The sequence below is a fragment of the Schistocerca piceifrons genome, chromosome 5, assembly GCF_021461385.2.
Source record: "Schistocerca piceifrons isolate TAMUIC-IGC-003096 chromosome 5, iqSchPice1.1, whole genome shotgun sequence".
Taxonomy (NCBI): Eukaryota; Metazoa; Arthropoda; class Insecta; order Orthoptera; family Acrididae; genus Schistocerca; species Schistocerca piceifrons.
In genome coordinates this window covers 326,815,222-326,835,271 of record NC_060142.1, presented here as the reverse complement: position 1 = coordinate 326,835,271, position 20,050 = coordinate 326,815,222, and the positions used below count along the sequence as shown (strand labels likewise).

General features: G+C 43.7%; 1 protein-coding gene across 1 annotated transcript in view; it reads right to left on the bottom strand.

Annotated features, from left to right (window-relative positions):
* Positions 1 to 20,050, bottom strand: part of LOC124797920 — a 175,934-nt gene that overhangs the window by 75,161 nt on the left and 80,723 nt on the right. Inside the window, exon 4 of the mRNA XM_047261053.1 lies at positions 834 to 977. Within this exon, the coding sequence (XP_047117009.1) occupies positions 834 to 977 (144 nt within the window). The remainder of the gene's footprint in view (positions 1 to 833; positions 978 to 20,050) is intronic.

The window sequence follows — 20,050 nt, the reverse complement described above, 5'->3', positions numbered from 1 at the left end:
TAACCTTCTCCTCTCCAACGCATGACGATTTTCCTAGGGCAGGTACTTAAACTTTCAATAACGGTACAGTGCTTCATTTTTAAGACCGTATTTTCTACATCGTGTTTTAAATGTGTTCTTGTTGGTTTTGCTTTGCCTTTTAGCACCACTGTTTTAAAATTTACAATGACAAAAGTCAAAACAACTCACCTATTATATTTTTTTGTCTCCGCATATACTACATATCCTCTGAATGAAGAACGAGTCGATCGTACAATTGATAGCCCACCACCGGTCCAAATGAAGCGCGTGGGATGAAATAGCAATAGAGAAAAAAAATTACTCTGCCACGAGACGTACAAGCTGACACCAGTTCATTTATTTTGAGGATCCTGACATTTGCTGTGTTTCAGCACGTGAGTAATTTTTGATAATTAGCAGACGTGATTGGTTCTTGTAAGCACTGTACAATTAGTCTGTCTCTTCCTTGTGGAATATCTAGCTTTAAGATCTGTTCTTAGTTTCAGCTAAACCACTTTGCAATAGCTTAAAGCTGAATCTGCAGTTATGGTTGATACAATAAATACATGCTGTAAATGGTGAAAGTGTTGACATTCAAAACTCAAGCTCTAATTTTCTTCGTGAACTAGAGGAAACCTTACACCATTTAACACATTTAGATCTAGTATGGTGCTAGTGAAACGTTTTGTTGATTACTACCTACTTGTTTTCTTACATGACTTAATACTTGTTTTAGGAAAGCATCATTGTCGCGACTTGGCTACCACAATCTCGGGAAATGGGAAGCTATCGATAACGCTCAAGTAGGGAAGAAACAGCGGATCGGCGTTTACCTGTGCTATTTCCGAGCTGTTGTCGTTGCAAGGGTTCGCTCCTGGTTCAGGGACGTAGAAGGCCAGGGACGGAGTACCGTCTGGGTTGTGAGGCACTCCCATGGACGCCAGTCCAACCTCCGGAAACACGATGATATCGGCACCCTGAAACAAAACATCGTCAGTTATCTAAAAATGCATTGCCCACGACAATTCATTCCTTTCAATTTTTCAAACTGTGTTTGGCTTGTATCTCCTTTTGTGTATAACCTTAGGCAGTTTATAAATGGTCCGCCGTAGAATCGGCAATCACTCCAGGCAGATGTCGGGATGGTTCCTCTGAAAGGGCACGGCCGACGTCCTTCCCCATCCTTCCCTAATCCGATGAGACCGATGACCACGCTGTCTGGTCTCCTTCCCCAAACAACCGACCAACCAACCAACCAACATTTTCACGCAATTTGGGTGAATAGATTTTGAAAAACCAGTACCCAAAACAACCACCTCTGGCCATAATAAAGGCCTTGATACGCCTGGGCATTGAGTCAAACAGAGCTTGGATGGCGACTACAGGTACAGATGACCATGCAGCTTCAACATGATACCACAGTTCATCAAGAGTAGTGACTGACGCATTGTGACGAGCCATTTGCTCGGCCACCATTCACCAGACGTTTTCAGTTGGTGAGAGATCTGGAGAATGTGCTCTCCAGGGCAACTGTCGAACATTTTCGGTATCCAGAAAGGCCCGTACAGGACCTTCATCATGCGGTCGTGCGTTATCCTGCTGAAATGTAGGTTTTCGCAGGGATCGAATGAAAGGTAGAACCACAGGTCGTAACACATCTGAAATGTAACGTCCACTGTTCAAAGTGCCGTCAATGTGAACAAGATGTGACCGAGACGTGTAACCAATGGCACCCCATACCATCACGCCGGATGATACGCCAGTATGGCGATGACGAATACACGCTTCCAATGTGCGTTCACCGCGATGTCGCCAAACACGGGTGCGACCATCATGATGCTGTAAACAGAACCTGGATTCATCCGAAAAAATGACGTTTTGCCATTCGTGCACCCAGGTTCGTCGTTGAGTACACGATCGCAGGCGCTCCTGTCTGTGATGCAGCGTCAAGGGTAATCGCAGCCATGGTCTCCGAGCTGATAGTCCATGCTGCTGCAAACGTCGTCGAACTGTTCGTGCAGATGGTTGTTGTCTTGCAAACGTCTCCATCTGTTGACTCAGGAATCGAGACGTGGCTGCACGATCCGTTACAGCCATATGGCTCTGAGCACTATGAGACCCAACTGCTGAAGTCATTAGTCCCCTAGAACTTAGAACTAGTTAAACCTAACTAACCTAAGGACATCACAAACATCCATGCCCGAGGCAGGATTCGAACCTGCGACCGTAGCGGTGTTGCGGTTCCAGACTGCAGCGCCTTTAACCGCACGGCCACTTCGTCCGGCTACAGCCATATGGATAAGATGCCTGTCATCTCGACTGCTAGTGATACGAGGCAACAGTCACTGGATCTCGACCAACACGAGCAGCAATGTCGTGATACGATAAACCGCAATCGCGATAGGCTACAGTCCAACATTTATCAAAGTCGGAAACGTGATGATACACATTTGTCCTCCTTACACGAGGCATCACAACAACGTTTCACCAGGTAACGCCGGTCAACTGCTGTTGGGTATGAGAAATCGGTTGGAAACTTTCCTCATGTCAGCACGTTGTACGTGTCACCGCCGGCTCCAACCTTGTGTGAATGCTCTGAAACGATAATCATTTGCATATCACAGCATCTTCTTCCTGTCGGTTACATTTCACGTCTGTAGCACGTCATCTTCGTGGTGTAGCAATTTTAATGGCCAGTAATGTAATATGTGAATGTAATGTAGGTATTTGCACGCGGAGAGTTACGTTTCCTCAAGACGTACATGCTGTCTATAACTGTAATACGCACCTGTTTTGTTGTGTTAAATCACCACCATACGATAACACGTTCTTAATGAGCAGGTTAGGGCAGCGTTTTAAATATTTAAATTTGGTCAATAATCACGTGAAATATTGAAAATCAAGCTTTTCTTGCCTCTGGAAGTTGATAGACAGACAACATGCAACCTGAATTGTGGGCCATGAATCGTAAGCCATGGACTATTGAAATGGAATATCCGGTCAGCAATACGGATAGAATCACGTCAAAAGTGTAGTAATACGGATAGAATCAAGTAAAAATGATACAACATCGAATGTCGGCATACTATTTACGGTGACTGTCCGAGATTTTGTCCAAACTGTAACTTCCTTCTGGTGTTTACAGGTAAATAAGAGCTTACCTAAAAGATTCCCCCACCCTCGTTTTCTTAATGGCGGCTACATTGGAGAGAGGAACCTTCAGTTGATCTTTCGACGGAAAAGTGTTTCATAATTAGGGACAGAGAAGCCCGCAAACTACAGAAACGCAGGAAGTAAATTAATTTTTGTATGTATTGAACCATGAAGCCAAATGAAATGCGAGGCAGCCATTACAGAGTGAGACAGCAACAATCGACAATTCAGATACGTTCATTTTAATCACCTGTCCACCTCGGAATTAAGTATTTGCTAATGAAGAACACAAAAGGGAATAGAAAGTTCGTAAAGTACCCATCTATTTCTAACTGCTGGAAGCAGCCCTGAGATAAAGAGAAGCGATATTGTTTGACCATGAAGGTGAACGAAATTCGATTTTTAAAGGGCAGCGTGTGCGCCAATTCTTACATCGGCGTGTGGTGAGCAGTCGGCTGAAAGAGCAGACTTCAGGCGAGTGCAGTTCTCAGTGATAGCGGTAGCCATATGCAGCATCTTGCAGCACCGTACCCCTACCGTGATTACTCTATGCTCATCGGCCTACATGGAGATGGTTGGCCAGAACACGCTGACAGCTAAAATGTCGGCAGGTTTGCCGCCCCTTATGACGGGCAATCCAAAACCGAACGGAATCGATGAAAGGCTACAACATAGTCGTCTGAAGAACGAATTTGCATTAAATTGGTAGTGTGCTTGCAGGTGTTCTGCCGAGTTCTTGTTTTCGTTCTATGCATAATATTTCGACGACCGGCCCAACCATATTATTCAGGTGCTGCGAGTTCTACTGTTATGTGTAGATCTACATGCTGCCTCGACTCGAACCAGTCTGTGAACTTGCGTTGCTGTCACGCCGCTAATTAGAGATGAGTTCGATTTCCGACACCCATTACGCCCTTTGATGCTCTTCTGTTTTTCATTACGTATTCAACGCAAATTCTCTATTCGTCTTTCAACTCTGGTGGATGTAATAGCCTGCGAGATTTTAATAAATTGAGTTCCGGAACCCACGCGTTATCCACACTGAAGTCACTATCCCTGTTTATCAAGTTTTCTGACCGATTTATTTCGATAGATTCGTTAATGAGGCTGTCGCAGAAAGATGGCGTTTGCACCACGATACTGGTCTCATCGTCTTTCATTTCATGGTTATATTCGAGGCAATGGTCGGTGGCAGCTCTCACGTGTGACGATTTCTCTCTTGCACTGGAGCCAGGCTTGAGCGCCATATAATCAGTAACCGTGCGACAGCATGCGCTACCTAATATCTTCCAAAAGGCCACGCATAGAAACGAGATTTTTCGATGCTCATATCTCTGATTCTATTGGTGAGAGAAAGGTATGGTCAAATGGTCTGGACAGCTATAGAGCTAGTGACCATTTGTATACCTAGCAGAAGCATCTTCCTAGTGTTACTACCCTACAGTACACAGTGAAAGAATGAATATTACTGCCTTCCTCCTGCTTAGACAAATCGATCAAATCAGGTGGATACTTTTGCATTTGAAGGTCTACGGTGGGATGTAAAGGCTTATGGAGGCACCATCAGTTCATAGTCGGTTCTTTACAAAATAACAGAAAAGGGTTTTTTGCCATTTTTTCGTGCCAAAACCGCGCCGCGGATTGCAAGACAGCTATGCACGGCAAACAGCTCAATTTTTTACAAAGTATGCCTAAGATCCCATTCTTGAACAACTTTTAAAACTTTCCTTCTATCTCTATCCATTCCCGGAGACACAGAGTTTCAAATTTAGTCTCCTTGTATACATAAAATAGCAACTTGCAATTAGATTTGCGTTACATGAATTCTACACAAATAAACTGTCAAAATTTTACTACCACAAAACGTTCTTTTCATGTGAGTGGGATGTACTGTTGCGCCACGGAAAAGAAAGATACCAGCGGGAAATATGCTACTATCGGGGCATAAAAAAGGCGAACATGCTCCTGTTTAAAAGAATCTGACTGAAAAGTAGAGTACCAGCTGTCTCATTCAACCTTCCTCAGCACCTTTAAAATTTTTTTCAAAACTTTTGGCATGTGGACATGTTCGCCCTTTCTTATGCTGAGAGAGAATGAGTTAGCGGCAGTGTGGAAGATGCGGAAAGGTAATAAATACCAGAAGACAGTAGACAGCGTTGTGGTATAGAATGGGCGATGGAGAAATGGCAGTGTGAGAGAAAGAGAGCGGCAAAGTGCCAGTGAAACATACTTGACAGCGACGGAACAGTGCTAGGAAATGTGTGAAGGAGACAGAGCCAGTGGGAGAGGAATAAAGAGAAGAAGAAAGTGAAAGTGGGCGACAGACGGTGATAACGGTAGACGTATCTACACTACTGGCCATTAAAATTGCTACACCACGAAGATAATGTGCTACAGACGCGAAATGTAACCGACAGGAAGAAGATGCTGTGACATGCAAATGATTAGCTTTTCAGAGCATTCACAAAAGGCTGGCGCCGGTGGCGACACCTGCAACGTGTTGACATGAGGATAGTTTCCAACCGATATCTCATACACAAACAGCAGTTGATCGGGGGTGCCTTGTGAAACGTTGTTGTGATGCCTCGTGTCAGGAGGTGAAATGCGTACCATCACGTTTCCGACTTTGATAAAGGTCGGATTGTAGCCTATCGCGATTGCGGTTTATCGTATCGCGACATTGCTGCTCGCGTCGGTCGGTATCCAATGACTGTTAGCAGAATATGCAATCGGTGGATTCAGGAGGGTAATACGGAACGTCGTACTGGATCCCAACGGCCTCGTATCACTAGCAGTCGGGATGACAGGCATCTTACCCACATGGCTGTAGCGGATCGTGCAGCCACGTCTCGATCCCTGAGTCAACATATAGCGACGTTTGCAAGACAACAACCATCTGCACGATGACTTTGCAGCAGCGTGGATTATCAGATCGGAGACAATGGCAGCGGTTACCCTTGACGCTGCATCACAGACAGGAGCGCCTGCGATCGTGTACTCAACGACGAACTTGGATGCACGAATGGCAAAACGTCATTTTTTCGGATGAATTCAGGTTCTGCTTACAGCATCATGATGGTGGCTCAAATGGCTCTAGTACTATGGGATTTAACTTCTGAGGTCATCAGTCCACTAGAACTTAGAACTACCTAAACCTAACTAACCTAAGGACATCTCACACATCCATGCCCCAGGCAGGATTCGAACCTGCGACAGTAGCGGTTGGGTGGTTCCAGACTGTAGCATCATGATGGTCGCATCCATGTTTGGCGACATCGCGGTGAACGCACATGGGAAGCGTGTATTCGGCATCGCCATACTGGCGTATCACCCGGCGGGATGTTATGGGGTGCCATTGCTTACACGTCTCGGTCACCTCTTGTTCGCATTGACGGCACTTTGAACAGTGAGCGTTACATTTCATATTATTACGACCCGTGGCTCTACACTTCATTCGATCCCTGCGAAAACCCTACATATCAGCAGGATAATGCACGACTGCATGTTGCAGGTCCTGTACGAGCGTTTCTGGATACAGAAAATGTTCGACTGCTGCCCCGGCCAGCACATTCTCCAGATCTCTCACCAATTGAAAACGTCTGGTGAATGGTGGCCGAGCAACTGGCACGTCGCAATACGCCAGTCACTACTCTTGATGAACTGTGGTATCGTGTTGAAGCGGCATGGGCAGATGTACCCGTGCACACCATCCAAGATTTGTTTGACTCAATGACCAGGCGTATCAAGGCCGTTGTTACATCCACAGTTGGTTGTTCTGGGTACTGATTTCTCAGGATATATGCACCCAAATTGGGTGAAAATGTAATCACATGTCAGTTCTAGTATAATATATTTGTCCAATGAGTACCCGTTCATCATCTGCGTTTCTTCTTGGTGTAGCAATTTTAATGGCCAGTAGTGTATTACTGTGACAAACGAGGGAGACAGAGATAGTGACAGACGGAAGAGACAGCAGCTGTGGGTAGGAAAGATTGAGATAGTAGCAGTAAGAGTAAGATTTTTTGGATACCAAAAATCAGCTACACAGCTAAACGATTATCTGAACTTGTGCTGCGTCACGGTTCCGAACTGAAATTAAAATAAAAAAAAATCCATGTAAACATTGTTTATTCATATCTATTCATTACCATTACCTTTTCGTTTAATTTTTCTCTGGTTCACTGATGGCTACTTTACGTCAAATGTTTCAAAGGGTTTAGCATGATCGTCGATTTATTTCGGACTATAATTTAAAAATGGGGCTTTTACTGATCTTGTTTGTGTTTCCAGTGTAAGTGTTAAATTTTGGATCGAGGTCTTCCTGCACAGCGAAGATTCAGATTCACTACCTGAAAAACATCCTGAGACTGATTCGGCGGTAAGATCGAACATACATATGACACGTTTCAGGAGTATTTTTCCGAAGTGTTTGAATGAAAATAAGAAGAAGCGATAACATTTCACAGTGGTACTTTCAAGAGATTTCCAGTCCAGTGTAGGAAGTGAGCAAACTTGTTCTTCCTTTGATCCAGTCTCGGCAGGTAGAAAAATTGAGGGGCCCAAGTAATTCAGTCTAATTACGCCAATTGAACATGCTGTCATTCGTCGAGATCCTTGTTTCGGTGTATAGGACAGTTTGTAAAACTTTGGGTGTCAACGTTAATAGGACACCCTGTAAAAGAACTTGTACGGTACCAATATCAGCCTGTGCGACTGCAATATCACTGTACACAATTTCATAGTACATCTGATTGTAATATTCTAAAATTCCGGCACCTGGTAAGGATACGAGGTTTAACATGTAAAATTCTTGCAAGAGATAGAACATCATGGCAAATATTACGATCCTACCTCTCGTTTCTCAAAGAAGTCTTTTCTACATTCTCGAGCTTGGAGGGGAGTAGAGGAGTTCCAACGGAGGGTCTATAGGAGTGATCCTCACTTCAGTGCTTACTTTCAGATGACCTGAAACCTACAGAAAATCTTGATTTGAAGAGGAAGGCTGGAGTTACAGTGGTGTCAGCAAAATAAGCTGCCTCCCTCCTGATAGTACTTTTGCCGATTTCGATCAGTACCGTTGCCTGCAAACTGATGGATGCAAACCCACTAGGTGCGTGTAGAGCTGTGGCACTACCGAGGCACTGCCAAAGAGACGTATACAAACTCAAGTACATGACAGGTCGAAGTAGGCGCACGAAGCACCCTCGCCAAGCTCACTGCCACTGGCAGCGACGTCCTTTCTTCGGATTTGCTACAGTATTATTTTGTTTCTGAGGTGATATGTCTTATGATCCTCGGTTTGAGGAAGGCCGGCATATACCAAATTCCCTGTGAGTATGGGAAGACTTATATCGGACAGGCAGAACGCACCATCGAAGATTGTTGCCGGGAACATTAAAGGCACACTCGACTGAAATATCCAAATAAGTCGGCGGTAGCAGAGCACTGTTTGTCTGAGAAACAAGAGATGGATTATGAGCGTACCAAGATCCTATCTCAGACCTCTAAATATTGCGACAGCGTAATAAGGGAGGCTATCGAAATTCGTACCACGGAAGATGTTATCAACCGAGATTGCGGCTACGATCACAGCAAGGCTTGGGACCCGACATTGAATGTAATTAAGAAGACTCTCAGCAAGAAGTACGAACTGGCGACCAGGGCGGACGCAGCAAGCACATCGACGCTACGACAGATTCCGACGCCCACGTCTTCGAGACAGCCGGCGCGCGGGCGCGGACGGCGGAGAGAGCGGCCTACGGGGTTAGGGGATTTAAATCGGCCGCCCGCCCTCAGGAGCTCAGTTCGTCAGCGCACCTGACGATGGTGACATGTCTGATCGCCGAAATATTGTGCCCGTTGGACACTATGAACCGGCAGTATACCCGTGGACTCTTCGAGCAAATATTCGGCTTAACATTAATTATGTTTTTGGATATCTCCTGTGAGACATGTGGTAAATTCTATATAATTGGCGCCTTAGATCGTGAAAATCTTGTGTTGGTTGGAGGACCCAGTCAATAATGCTCCAAAAGTTCTCAATTGTGGAGAAATCCGGCGACCTTACTGGCCAAGGTAGGGTTTGGCAGACACGAAAATAAACATTAGAAACTCTCGCTGTGTGTGGGAAGGCAATACTTTGCTCAAATGTGAGCCAAGGCTGGCTGGCCATGAAAGGCAACAAAACGAGGCGTAGAATATCGTCGACGTACCGTTGTGCTGTGAGCGTGCTGCGAATAACAACCAAACGGGGCCCGCTAAGAAAAGAAATGGCACTTCTGGTTGTCGGCCTGTATTGCGAGAGACAGTCAGGATGGCATCCCAGCGCTGTCCGTGGCGTCTCCAGCCACGTCATCGTCCGAGAACCTCATTAACTGGAGTAGAACCGTCTTCAGTGATGAGTCCTACTTCGAATTGAGGTCAGATGGGTATGGACGCGACGGCGTACGGGGTATGGGGAACTCTCCTTTCAGACCTGTGAGGATAATAGCTTAAACGAAAGTATTTCATACACTTTTAATCTGCAAATGGGTATGAATAAACGTTTTGGACTATTCAGATTCTTTAGTAGTATTCTAATCATAAGCCCATCAGCCATAAATTAAGCTTCCCTTTTGCGAGGGACTGATTGCGAGGAGAAAAACAAACCAGCACATAGTTGTAAGTAGAAATAATACCCTGATGTCCAAAATTAAAGTAAGGAACTTAAATTTTGTAAGGATTCGTTTATTTTGCTACAAAACTGTATAAACAGGTAATAGTAACGTATAAATCGTGTAAAGAATACAGAACGTAACATGCATGACGGTATACAAGAATGTTCTTCGTTTATTTCTAACTTCACGGATTTGCATACACATTCCGACAACTGATTAATGTGAGACCCTCCCTCTTGCAGCAATACAAGCTTGATAACGACGGGTCACGCTGTGTGTGATGTCATCAATCTCATGTTGAGACAGTAATGCCCATTCTTCGTGCAGAGCTGCACGCAATTCTTGAGGACTGGCTGACGGATGTTGATGTGATACAATTCGTCTACCTAGTGCATTCCAGACATGCTCTATGAGATTCAGATCGGAAGATCGAGCAGACAACGTCATGCGTGCAATATCTCCTCTTTCCAAGAAAACATCAACCGCTCGTGCCCTACGAGATCGCGCATTATCGTCCGTTAGTACGAAGTCTGTACCCACAGCACTTCGAAACAATCGCACATGTGGTCTCAAGATCTCGTCGCGATACATGACAACAGGTAAACCTTGACGTTTCACCCGTAAAATTTCATGAAGAGCAGTTCGAGTGGTGAACATAATCCTTGACCACATCATTAGGGATCCTCCTTGCTATCCGTCTCCTTCCACAATGTTTTGGTCCGGAATCGTGTTCCGCGTTCCCTCCAGATGAGAATTGGTCGAGATTTACCCTCAAGACAAATTAGGGACTCATATCTGAAGAGAACGTTGGCCCGCTAGCATGTTTATGACTCCACTCTGGACGTTCCCTTCTGTGAAGACGCGTCAGAGGTACACATACAGCAAGTCTTTGACAATAAAGGCCACTCTGCCGAAGCCTTGTGCACACCATTTGTCTCGATACAACGGGCCCAATGGATGCTTCGAGGTCAGATGCCAATTGCTGTGCAGTACTAAGGCGGTACAGTCGTATCCTTACAGCCAAATAACGGTCTCCTCTCTCTGATGTCAGTCCGCAACCCGTGGTCGTGCGGTAGCGTTCTCACTTCCCGCGCCCGGGTTGCCGGGTTCGATTCCCAGCGGGGTCAGGGATTTTCTCTGCCTCGTGATGACTGGGTGTTGTGTGATGTCCTTAGATTAGTTAGGTTTAAGTAGTTCTAAGTTCTAGGGGACTGATGACCATAGATGTTAAGTCCCATAGTGCTCAGAGCCATTTTTGAATCTCTCTGATGTCACACATGGTCGGCCCTGCCCTGGTCTTTACGGTGTCTACAAACTGTCGCCACATCCGAGAAACAACAGAACGATTCACTTTAAGCCACCGGAACACATCAGTTTTGCAACTGTCTCACCATATCGCTCTGTCTGTGTCTGTGTAAACAACGAGAATGGATGTGGGATTATCCGACAAAGACCCTGTTTGGCGGTTGCCCTGATATCATCGACGGCGTGGTTGTCCGTTGACCGGAATGCTATCTTCCATGCAGAACACGATCGTACGGACATATGTTGGCAGTTGGTGTGATTATATCGTGACTTAGACACCGGACGGGAAAATAACGGTTGGTTGCTTTAATTTTGGACACCAAAATATATATGGGAGACTAAGTTTGTCTAATGGTTTCAGCGCTCTGCTACCACAGTGAAAACTTCTTGCGAGACAGAAAGCAAAACCACACATTTCCACCGCACATAATAGCAAAGCATATTCTATCTCGGAGTCTGTTTTAACAGAAAATAGCAATAATGTACACATTATTTCCTAAAAAATGTGTTTGGCCCTTATTATTAGATTACCGTGTAACACTTGTCGGTGAACAGTTTTTCAAGATCATTGCTAACAATGTTGCTTTCTTGTATAGTGTATACTATTACAGGGTGTAACGGGCGTAAGTGGAGATATTTGTACTGGTGACTAAGGACGGTATACTGAGCAACATTATATCATTATTTATTTCATTTCCAAAACTTATAGCTGCTAGGAGTAGTATGTTTGCAAACACTTCTCTCAGTCAGTTGCCAAGAGCGCAAGTTAGTACCTTCAAGTCCATGTGGCAAGAGCAAGCCATTAATCCTGAATTCCCCCTGGGCAGCAGATCAAGTGTAGACACGTGCTTGAAAACCGGTTAGTTTATACAGACTGATGTAGTCCACTTACAGGCGCTGTTGGGCCATGCAGAAAACATCGGGTCACAAATTTTGTGACGTATTTCTGAAAAGACCTTTCGACACAGAGAAAAAACAACCAACACATTGTTGTATGTACACATTAAAGTACCACGTATAAAAAGATCTTCACTTATACTCATTACACCCTGTATGTATATACATAACATACAAATTTTAAAAAAATATGCAGCCTATTTCAGTCAGAATGTTTATTAGAGTACCGTGTAAAAATGTGAACTATTCGAGATTATTGCTAACAACTTCGCCACGTTATACCATATAAATATGCCATATAAGAGGTCTGTTCAAAAAATCTCGGAACTTTTTCTCCAAAATTTTTCTGTGCTTATCTATTAGCTATTGTGCTTGGCCTCCTTCAAAATACTCTCCTCGACAACTGATACACCGCTCCCAACGCCGTTTCCAATTCCGGAAACAGCCTTTGTACACCTCTTGCTGGATCTCGAAAAGCGCCGTCTGCGTATTATCTTTTATCTCTTCTATGTTGCAAATCTTCGTCCTTTCAACGGAGTTTTCAACTCTAGAAATAAGGAAACCATCCGCAAGGGTCAGGTCTGGAGAGTACGGAGGATGAGGCAGCTCAGTGAATTCATTTTTCGTGCATCAGTCACGGATCAACTTGGATGAACGTGCGGGTGCGTTAATGTGATGCAAGACTCATGAATTGTCTCGCCACATTTCAGGCCGTTTCCTTCTCACATGTTCTCGCACGTGTCGCCACACGTTCGGATAGAACCATCGATTTGTCCCTGTGGTACGAATTCATGATGAACTAATCCTTCAAAGTCACAGAAAACAATAAGCATGACTTTAATATTTGAGTTGACCTGACGAGATTTTTTTAGTAGTAGAGAACCTTTCGCTAGCCGTTGTGAAGATTGAACCTTGGTCTCAATATCATAACCGTAAAGCATGCCTCGTCACTAGTTATGATTCTCTTCAGGAACATCTCGTTCTCATTTGCGCGATCCACAAGCCCTTCACAGAATGCGAGGTGAAGATTTTTTTCTGGTCTTGACTCATGAGCAGTTGGACAGACGTGGCGGCAACACAATGAATTCCAAGGTGCCGCGTCAGGATTTCATGACTTGATCCAAATGAAATGTTACATTCTCCTGCAATCTCTGCAGTCTTCCATTGGCACGCAGAAATTAGTTGACGTTGCTGACGTGGGCGTCGTCGGTAGGCGTCGAAGGGTATCCTAAACAAGGGTCATCTTTAACTGCCGTCTGCCCATTTTTAAACCGCGTGAGCCATTGGTAGCACCAGTCATGGCTTAAGCACTCTTCACCGTAGACTTTCTACATCGTTTGGCATGTCTCTGTAAAGGTTTTCTTGAGTTTCAAGCAAACTTTAATGCAGACACGTCACTCCTCCAACGCTGCCATTTCGAAATTCGCAAACTGTGCGACGCAACGTTATGCTCAATACAGCACTGAACAATAATTGACAGACCAACAACAATGAAACTTCTGGTAGTTCCACATTAAACACAGGCATGTGCAGCAGGGATGCCAGCCGCATTTCGCTCCAACACAACATTTGGGCGACATTACGAATGGTCCGGATTTTTTTTAACAGACTTGGAATTTAAAAAAATGTAGCGTTTGTCAGCAAACATTTATGAGAGTATAGTGTAAAAATTTGAAGTACATCGCTTCGAGACTTTTGGTAACAACATTAATCAACGGCTCGTCTTCATGTAGTGGTTTAGATGCATACACCTCAACAAAAGTTTGGATTATCATAGTGTTTACTATAATGATTTCTTATAGTACAACCACTGAAGTTTGTACAATACCTTATCAAATGAATAGAATTTCTTGTGAAAAGAAGAACTATTTTGGTTAGTTACAAAAAATCATTACAAAAGAAAGCAGACTCTCCTAAGTGTACACTTTATAAACAAAAACAGTGAAAATCTTTATCTCATGACCATGTTTATCAGTCTTTAGTAGCCAATAAGTTCTCCCCACACACAGAAGAGCCGGCCGGGGTGGCCGACAGTTTCAAGGCGCTACAGTCTGGGACCGCGCGACCGCTACGGTCGCAGGTTCGAATCCTGCCACGGGCATGGATGTGTGTGATGTCTTTAAGTTCTTTAGGTTTAAGTAGTTCTAAGTCCTAAGGGACTCATGACCTCAGAAGTTAAGTCCCATAGTGCTCAGAGCCATTTGAACCATTTGAACACGGAAGGGTTATTTCACTCTGCTAAGCATGCTCTGGATACTACCATCAAGCTTATCTTGGGCTATGAGATCCATTCCTCAATTATAGCTTCGGTGAGGTCCTGAAGATTGCGAAATGGATTCGGACGCTGTGCAATGGCCACCTCCAACAGGGTGCATACATGCTCAGTTGCATTTATACCTGGAGACTGTGGTGCTCAATTCATTCAGTAGATGTTGTATCTATGAAGATACCGAGACACTGCTAGATCACTGTGCGACCTTATAATCGTTTGTAGGACACCTTGGAAGTATCGGGGACCAGTCAAATTGCAGTAGATCGGAATTGGAGGGGTCCGCCCACCGATCATTATTGCCTTCCCCTCATTATTTTCGCACTGAACATTACACTACCAACTGCGAACGGATGGACTTCCTGAACGGATCGGCGTTCCTGGCGCGTCTGGCGCTTCTCCAATCCCTAACACGTGTCTGGTCTGGTCGCAAACGCAACCGGGTCTCATTAGCAAACATGACATTACTCCATTCTGCAATGGTCCAATGCAAGAGCCCAGGTCCTTCGATTGCATCGGTTATGTTGGTTCAGTGCAAAACTTCTCATTGGTTTTCTGGAATGAGGACCACCCTGATGTTATCTTCTATGCACTGAAATATGAATCTGTGTTGTCCAGAAGTCATTTCTAATATTTCTGACACCATATGTTGGGCGCCTGAGAGCCGACAATTGGAGGAAACGATCCTGCATTGATTTTGCCATTCGAGGACTACTACGGCGAGGTCAGTCGTTCATATATTTCGTCTCTCCGTACTTTCTTCACGTCTTAAACACTCCACTGCAGCCGGTCGGCAACATCTTGCTGTTTGTGGCGTCTTGAAAGTAAAGCCACTATTGTGACTCTATCAACGTGTTGTATAACTCTACGTAGCATACCACGTGGCATGTTACTGCAGTGTTGAACACAAGCTGAATGGAGCTGTTTTGATACTGGACTAGTTGCGGTGAGCAGCTGCGGCAGTGGTATGTTTACGTGACTAGGAAACGGCTACAAAACATGCCTATAGTAAACACGGCCCGGCATATGGGCTCTAACTGGATAAGGCGTGATATGCCTAGGTCAGTGAGAACTCCAGTATCGTACACTATATAAACGCAATATTGCAAACGTTTGTTGAACAGTGTAGAAATAAAACCGTGTGGCTAAACAGCCTGGTTAAAAGTATTCCTGTTGTTCAATTAGGCGCCACTCCGGCGACTTGCGTGTTCCTAACCTACTTCAGCAATACTACTGCGGAAAGTGGGACCTAGAGTTTAACATGGAATGCGAACACTGTGTCGTTCCTGGCGAATCTTCACATAACTGAGAGGTGAGAGATAGTTTAAAGGCAGACTAACATTGGCTCCGTTTCAAGGCACACAATTTACCACTATATCACCAGGCCATTTTAGTGTTAGTAACAGAGTGTAGTCATTTGATTGTGCGACGTGTATGACAGTGCACCTAGCTCTCATACCTAGTATTACTGAAGTTACCTAGGTTACCAGCACCGCACTCACCAGCGAGACCTCACGATTTTACCGAGCGGGGTGGTGCAGTGGTTAGCACACTGGTCTCGCATCCGTCCGCCCGTCCATCCTGACTTAGGTTTTCCATAATTTGCCTAAATCGCTTGAGGCAAGTGTCGGGATGCTTCCTTTGAAGGGGCACGGCGAACATCCTTCAACATCCTTCCCTAACCCAATGGGATAGATGACCTCGCTGTTTGGTCCGCAATCAACCAACCAACCACCCGAGTTCCCGACTAATGTTTCTCTGAATCTTACAAACAGTTCTGGTGAATGCTAAGGACGCTAACAAGACTGTACGGCTGATGGGACTGGCATATGTGTTGGCAAGTTCCGCGTTTCGCTGCTGAAACTGTAACATACATCTAATCGTTACCTGAGGAAGCAAACACGATAGTCTAACTTTTAAATTGCAAAGGTTTTGTTTATCATATAAAAGTTCATGATTCAACGAAACAAATATCATGCAGCTGTTTTTTTAACTCTGTATCAGCTAATAGTGCCGGCCGGAGTGGCCGTGCGGTTCTAGGCGCTACAGTCTGGAACCGAATGACCGCTACGGTCACAGGTTCGAATCCTGCCTTGGACATGGATGTGTGTGATGTCCTTAGGTTAGTTAGGTTTAATTGGTTCTATGTTCTAGGCGACTGATGGCCTCAGAAGTTAAGTCGCATAGTGCTCAGAGCCATTTGAACCATTCTGAGCTAATAGTGTCCACCTGTATCGTGTCATTTAAGTTATCTATTATCTCTTCAATCATATTATCCAAAAACACAACTAGAATAGGGAATGTTCTTTTGGGGACAGTCTATAAAGCAAGACAGTACTCACTGCGACAACTTTTAAAATTCACTCCATAAAATCAGTACTGCTTTGGAAAATAAATAAGCCTTGCACAACGATGAAAATGATTGCTCCGGTTATTTACGTTTTCAATGTACCATCTCCCACAGTACACCATAATCATCTGCAAGTAAATTTGTTAAGCTGACAAGTATACACATAAAGTAGAAAATACCAGGTCTGGCGAAAAATATTAAGTATCTAATAACCTGCGTTATGTGGTCCAACGTATATCTTCACGAAAATCGCAGCCTAAGGCAACCCTCTCGACTGAGTTGGCTTAGGTAAGGATGCTGTGCAAACCTGTAGCGCCAGTAAAGGCTTACTTGTTCACAATACTTGGAGGAGTTACTGGCTAAAAGACGTGCATAAAACATGAGAGTGGGAAACCCATTAAGATTGACTCGCTACAGGCATCCCAGAGACAGCATAACATTTGAAACAAACCCTGTAATCAATACCAAATGTCACTTTCCTTCAACAAAATAGGTGCTCCGTGTTACGCGTAAATAGGTAACATTCAACTGAAACGTCGTTCCGTACAGTATCCTTCATCTAGACAAAGGAACGTGAAAGCTGAAAATGGTAGCTGAAGTCCAGTTTCTCGCACTACTTTAAGACTAGCCTTGGAATACAAAACAGTCTCCCTTTCATGCCTTTAAAAATGAAATCGGAACAATTTTTTCAGTTATCAGACAATGGAGAAATATGGTTACTTGATTTTGTCAAATTATTCTTATATGATATAGGCGAAAAGACTGAAGTTCTTAGTAAATACGTAAAATCAGAAAAGACTATGTCGAAATGTACATTTACTGTGTATAGGTAATGGTTTGTGAACGCGTGTAAATACAAGCGGAAATAAACGGACTTCAGTCTGTATACCGTACATCGTATGAAATGTTGGCCGGTAAGACGATCTATATCGCCTGCAACGGCCACAAGTGCAGTTCTATTTCACATGTAAGACAAGGAGAAAAGTCTGACATTTCTGTATCCTCGTAAATAATTTAACGCACGTTCTGCAACCAATAAACCTAGAAATATGCGGTATCAGGGCAAAGAAACTACTTATATTTGTCATAATCAGTAAGGAAGGTTCTTTTTTTTTAATAAAAATACTTTCTTCTACGTTTATATTTCCGTATTAGTGGGATACTCTGGTTCTGAAGTCCATGTTCAATTCCAGACTTTGCACTCAAACGTTGATAGTATTATAAAAACATAGTTCCTCTAGTCGCCTGTTCACAAAATAACTGTTGATTACAGCCTCTATAGAGCACGATACGTTTCGTAAGATCGGGAAATTTTTGATTTATTGGCGTAGATACATCGATGAAGTATATCGTACATTCACTGCGAAATGACGTCATAAATTGTGTAAAATCTGGTACAGCCTTATCTATATTCGAGCACGGCCGTTAACTGGTTCCGTCCATATTTTCACAGCGTTACAATAAGGGCAATAACATCATTTCAGCAGATTAAAAGTGCCAATACGGCTATATTTCTAGCCAACATTACGAACACGGCTACACACAGTGGCAAGATACTTCAAATAGCTTCCCTCTTGATAGATACACTGTAATTCCAAGCAAACACAGCTAGCAGATCTAAAAAATACAATCGCCTGAAGCCGGCTGTTAACGACGAGGGTGCTGTGAAAGTACATAATTTATTAGCATTTAAAATAGATCTCCTATGGCCTGTCTACGGCTATGATATCAAACGTGTAGCTGCTATTTTCGCATCTGTTATCAAGTTACATTTTCACGCAGAATTTCTTATACATTGGAAGCTGAAGGAAATGCAATAGTGTTTGACATCCTGTAGATGAGTTAAATGTTAGTGACTGATTATAAGCTCGGATAGTTAAAGGATGCAGTTGGAAATAGGTCCAATGCCATCATCTTGGTAATCAGCGGATGTAATTTCCTGGATCTGAATGTCCGTACGGCAATTCGAGCCCAGCTTTTCCCAAGTCGAGTGTGGCGTAATTCTGAGCTCAAGTGCATTTTTAGAGAGTCTGTTCTAATATCATGTATTACCTGTTGCTCTGATATTGCCCAGCAATAAAATCATAATAATTAATATTATGTTTCCAGTCAGTATTCAACAAATTATATCACATAATTTTCTCGGTTTGTTTTCAGCTGCTGAAGGGGAAAATAATTTATTTCAGAAGTATCAGAAAATTATACAAAAGCACCAGAATTATGAATTTACACACAACAAGATCACACACATACACACACAATTTACATACAAATAGTCCAAAGACGATTAAATGTGGGTCTTTGTTGCATGAAGTTATCGACTGTTTTTCAGAGCTCCAAAATGCCATTACCGAGTTTAGTTCGCATTCAACAGTACACAGAAGAAAGGAACGAAGAGAAATTACTGCTTAATGTGCTGTCTCTATCTGTGTCATCAGAGACGGAGCACATTCTCAGATTTGGTAAGGATAGGAACAGAAACAGGGCGCGTCCTGTGAAAGGAAGCATTACAGTATTTGTCTTAAGGTAGTAGGGAAATCATAGGAAACCTAGATATGGGTAACCTGGAGGGGATATGAACCGCAGACTTCTCGGATGCGACTCCAGGGTCTTACAACTGTCACTTCCTTTGATACAGCTCCGTGTTCATTTCGTCAAGAGTCATCATTATGCTCCGCACTCCCATAATGGATTTAGTCAACCCACACGCTCTAGATCTTCGGTATTGAACACTTCGTCAAAGTGAGTTAATAATCCGCGACAGATACGTTCTACACCCTTCAGAAAAATCGATTTTGAAGGTACTTCAGTCACACTCTAAAGTACCGTCGCATAGCAGCTTCAAGTAACACATGATTCAATAACCATTACTCTGTATTAATTTATGGTTAAACCGTTGCTGAAAAATATTTAATTCATTCATGCAAACATGAACAAGGAATATGGCTCAAATGTTAAGATCTTATGGTATTCATTTAGGCTGTGGGGCAGCCGGAGAGATAGAGAGGCGAAGGGTAATGTTTCCATTGTTTACACACTTTAATACCTTTAGATACCAGAAGAGGAATGGATAACGTAAATATTACTGTTCTATCTACACGACAGAAAAATATCGCAACACCAAGAAAGGAGTTGCGCGACGTAAACGGAAGTTGGTAGGCGCGCTTCTATGTCTGAAAGACGATGTCGATTCCAATTTCGCGCCAGCCGCATAAGAGTGGCACAGTAGCACCAGTGAGGATGCAAATCAGGTGTGATTTAAATACAAGCTGGAACGGTTGTGAGCGTTATTTACCTTTGACATTGGACCTGCTGAGTTGATGTTAGTCATGAATGCCTTTAAAACGACAAAGACGACACTATCAACACCCCGCTGACTTTGAACGAGAGGCGGAAGTTCCTTCCGCGACAGTGCATAAA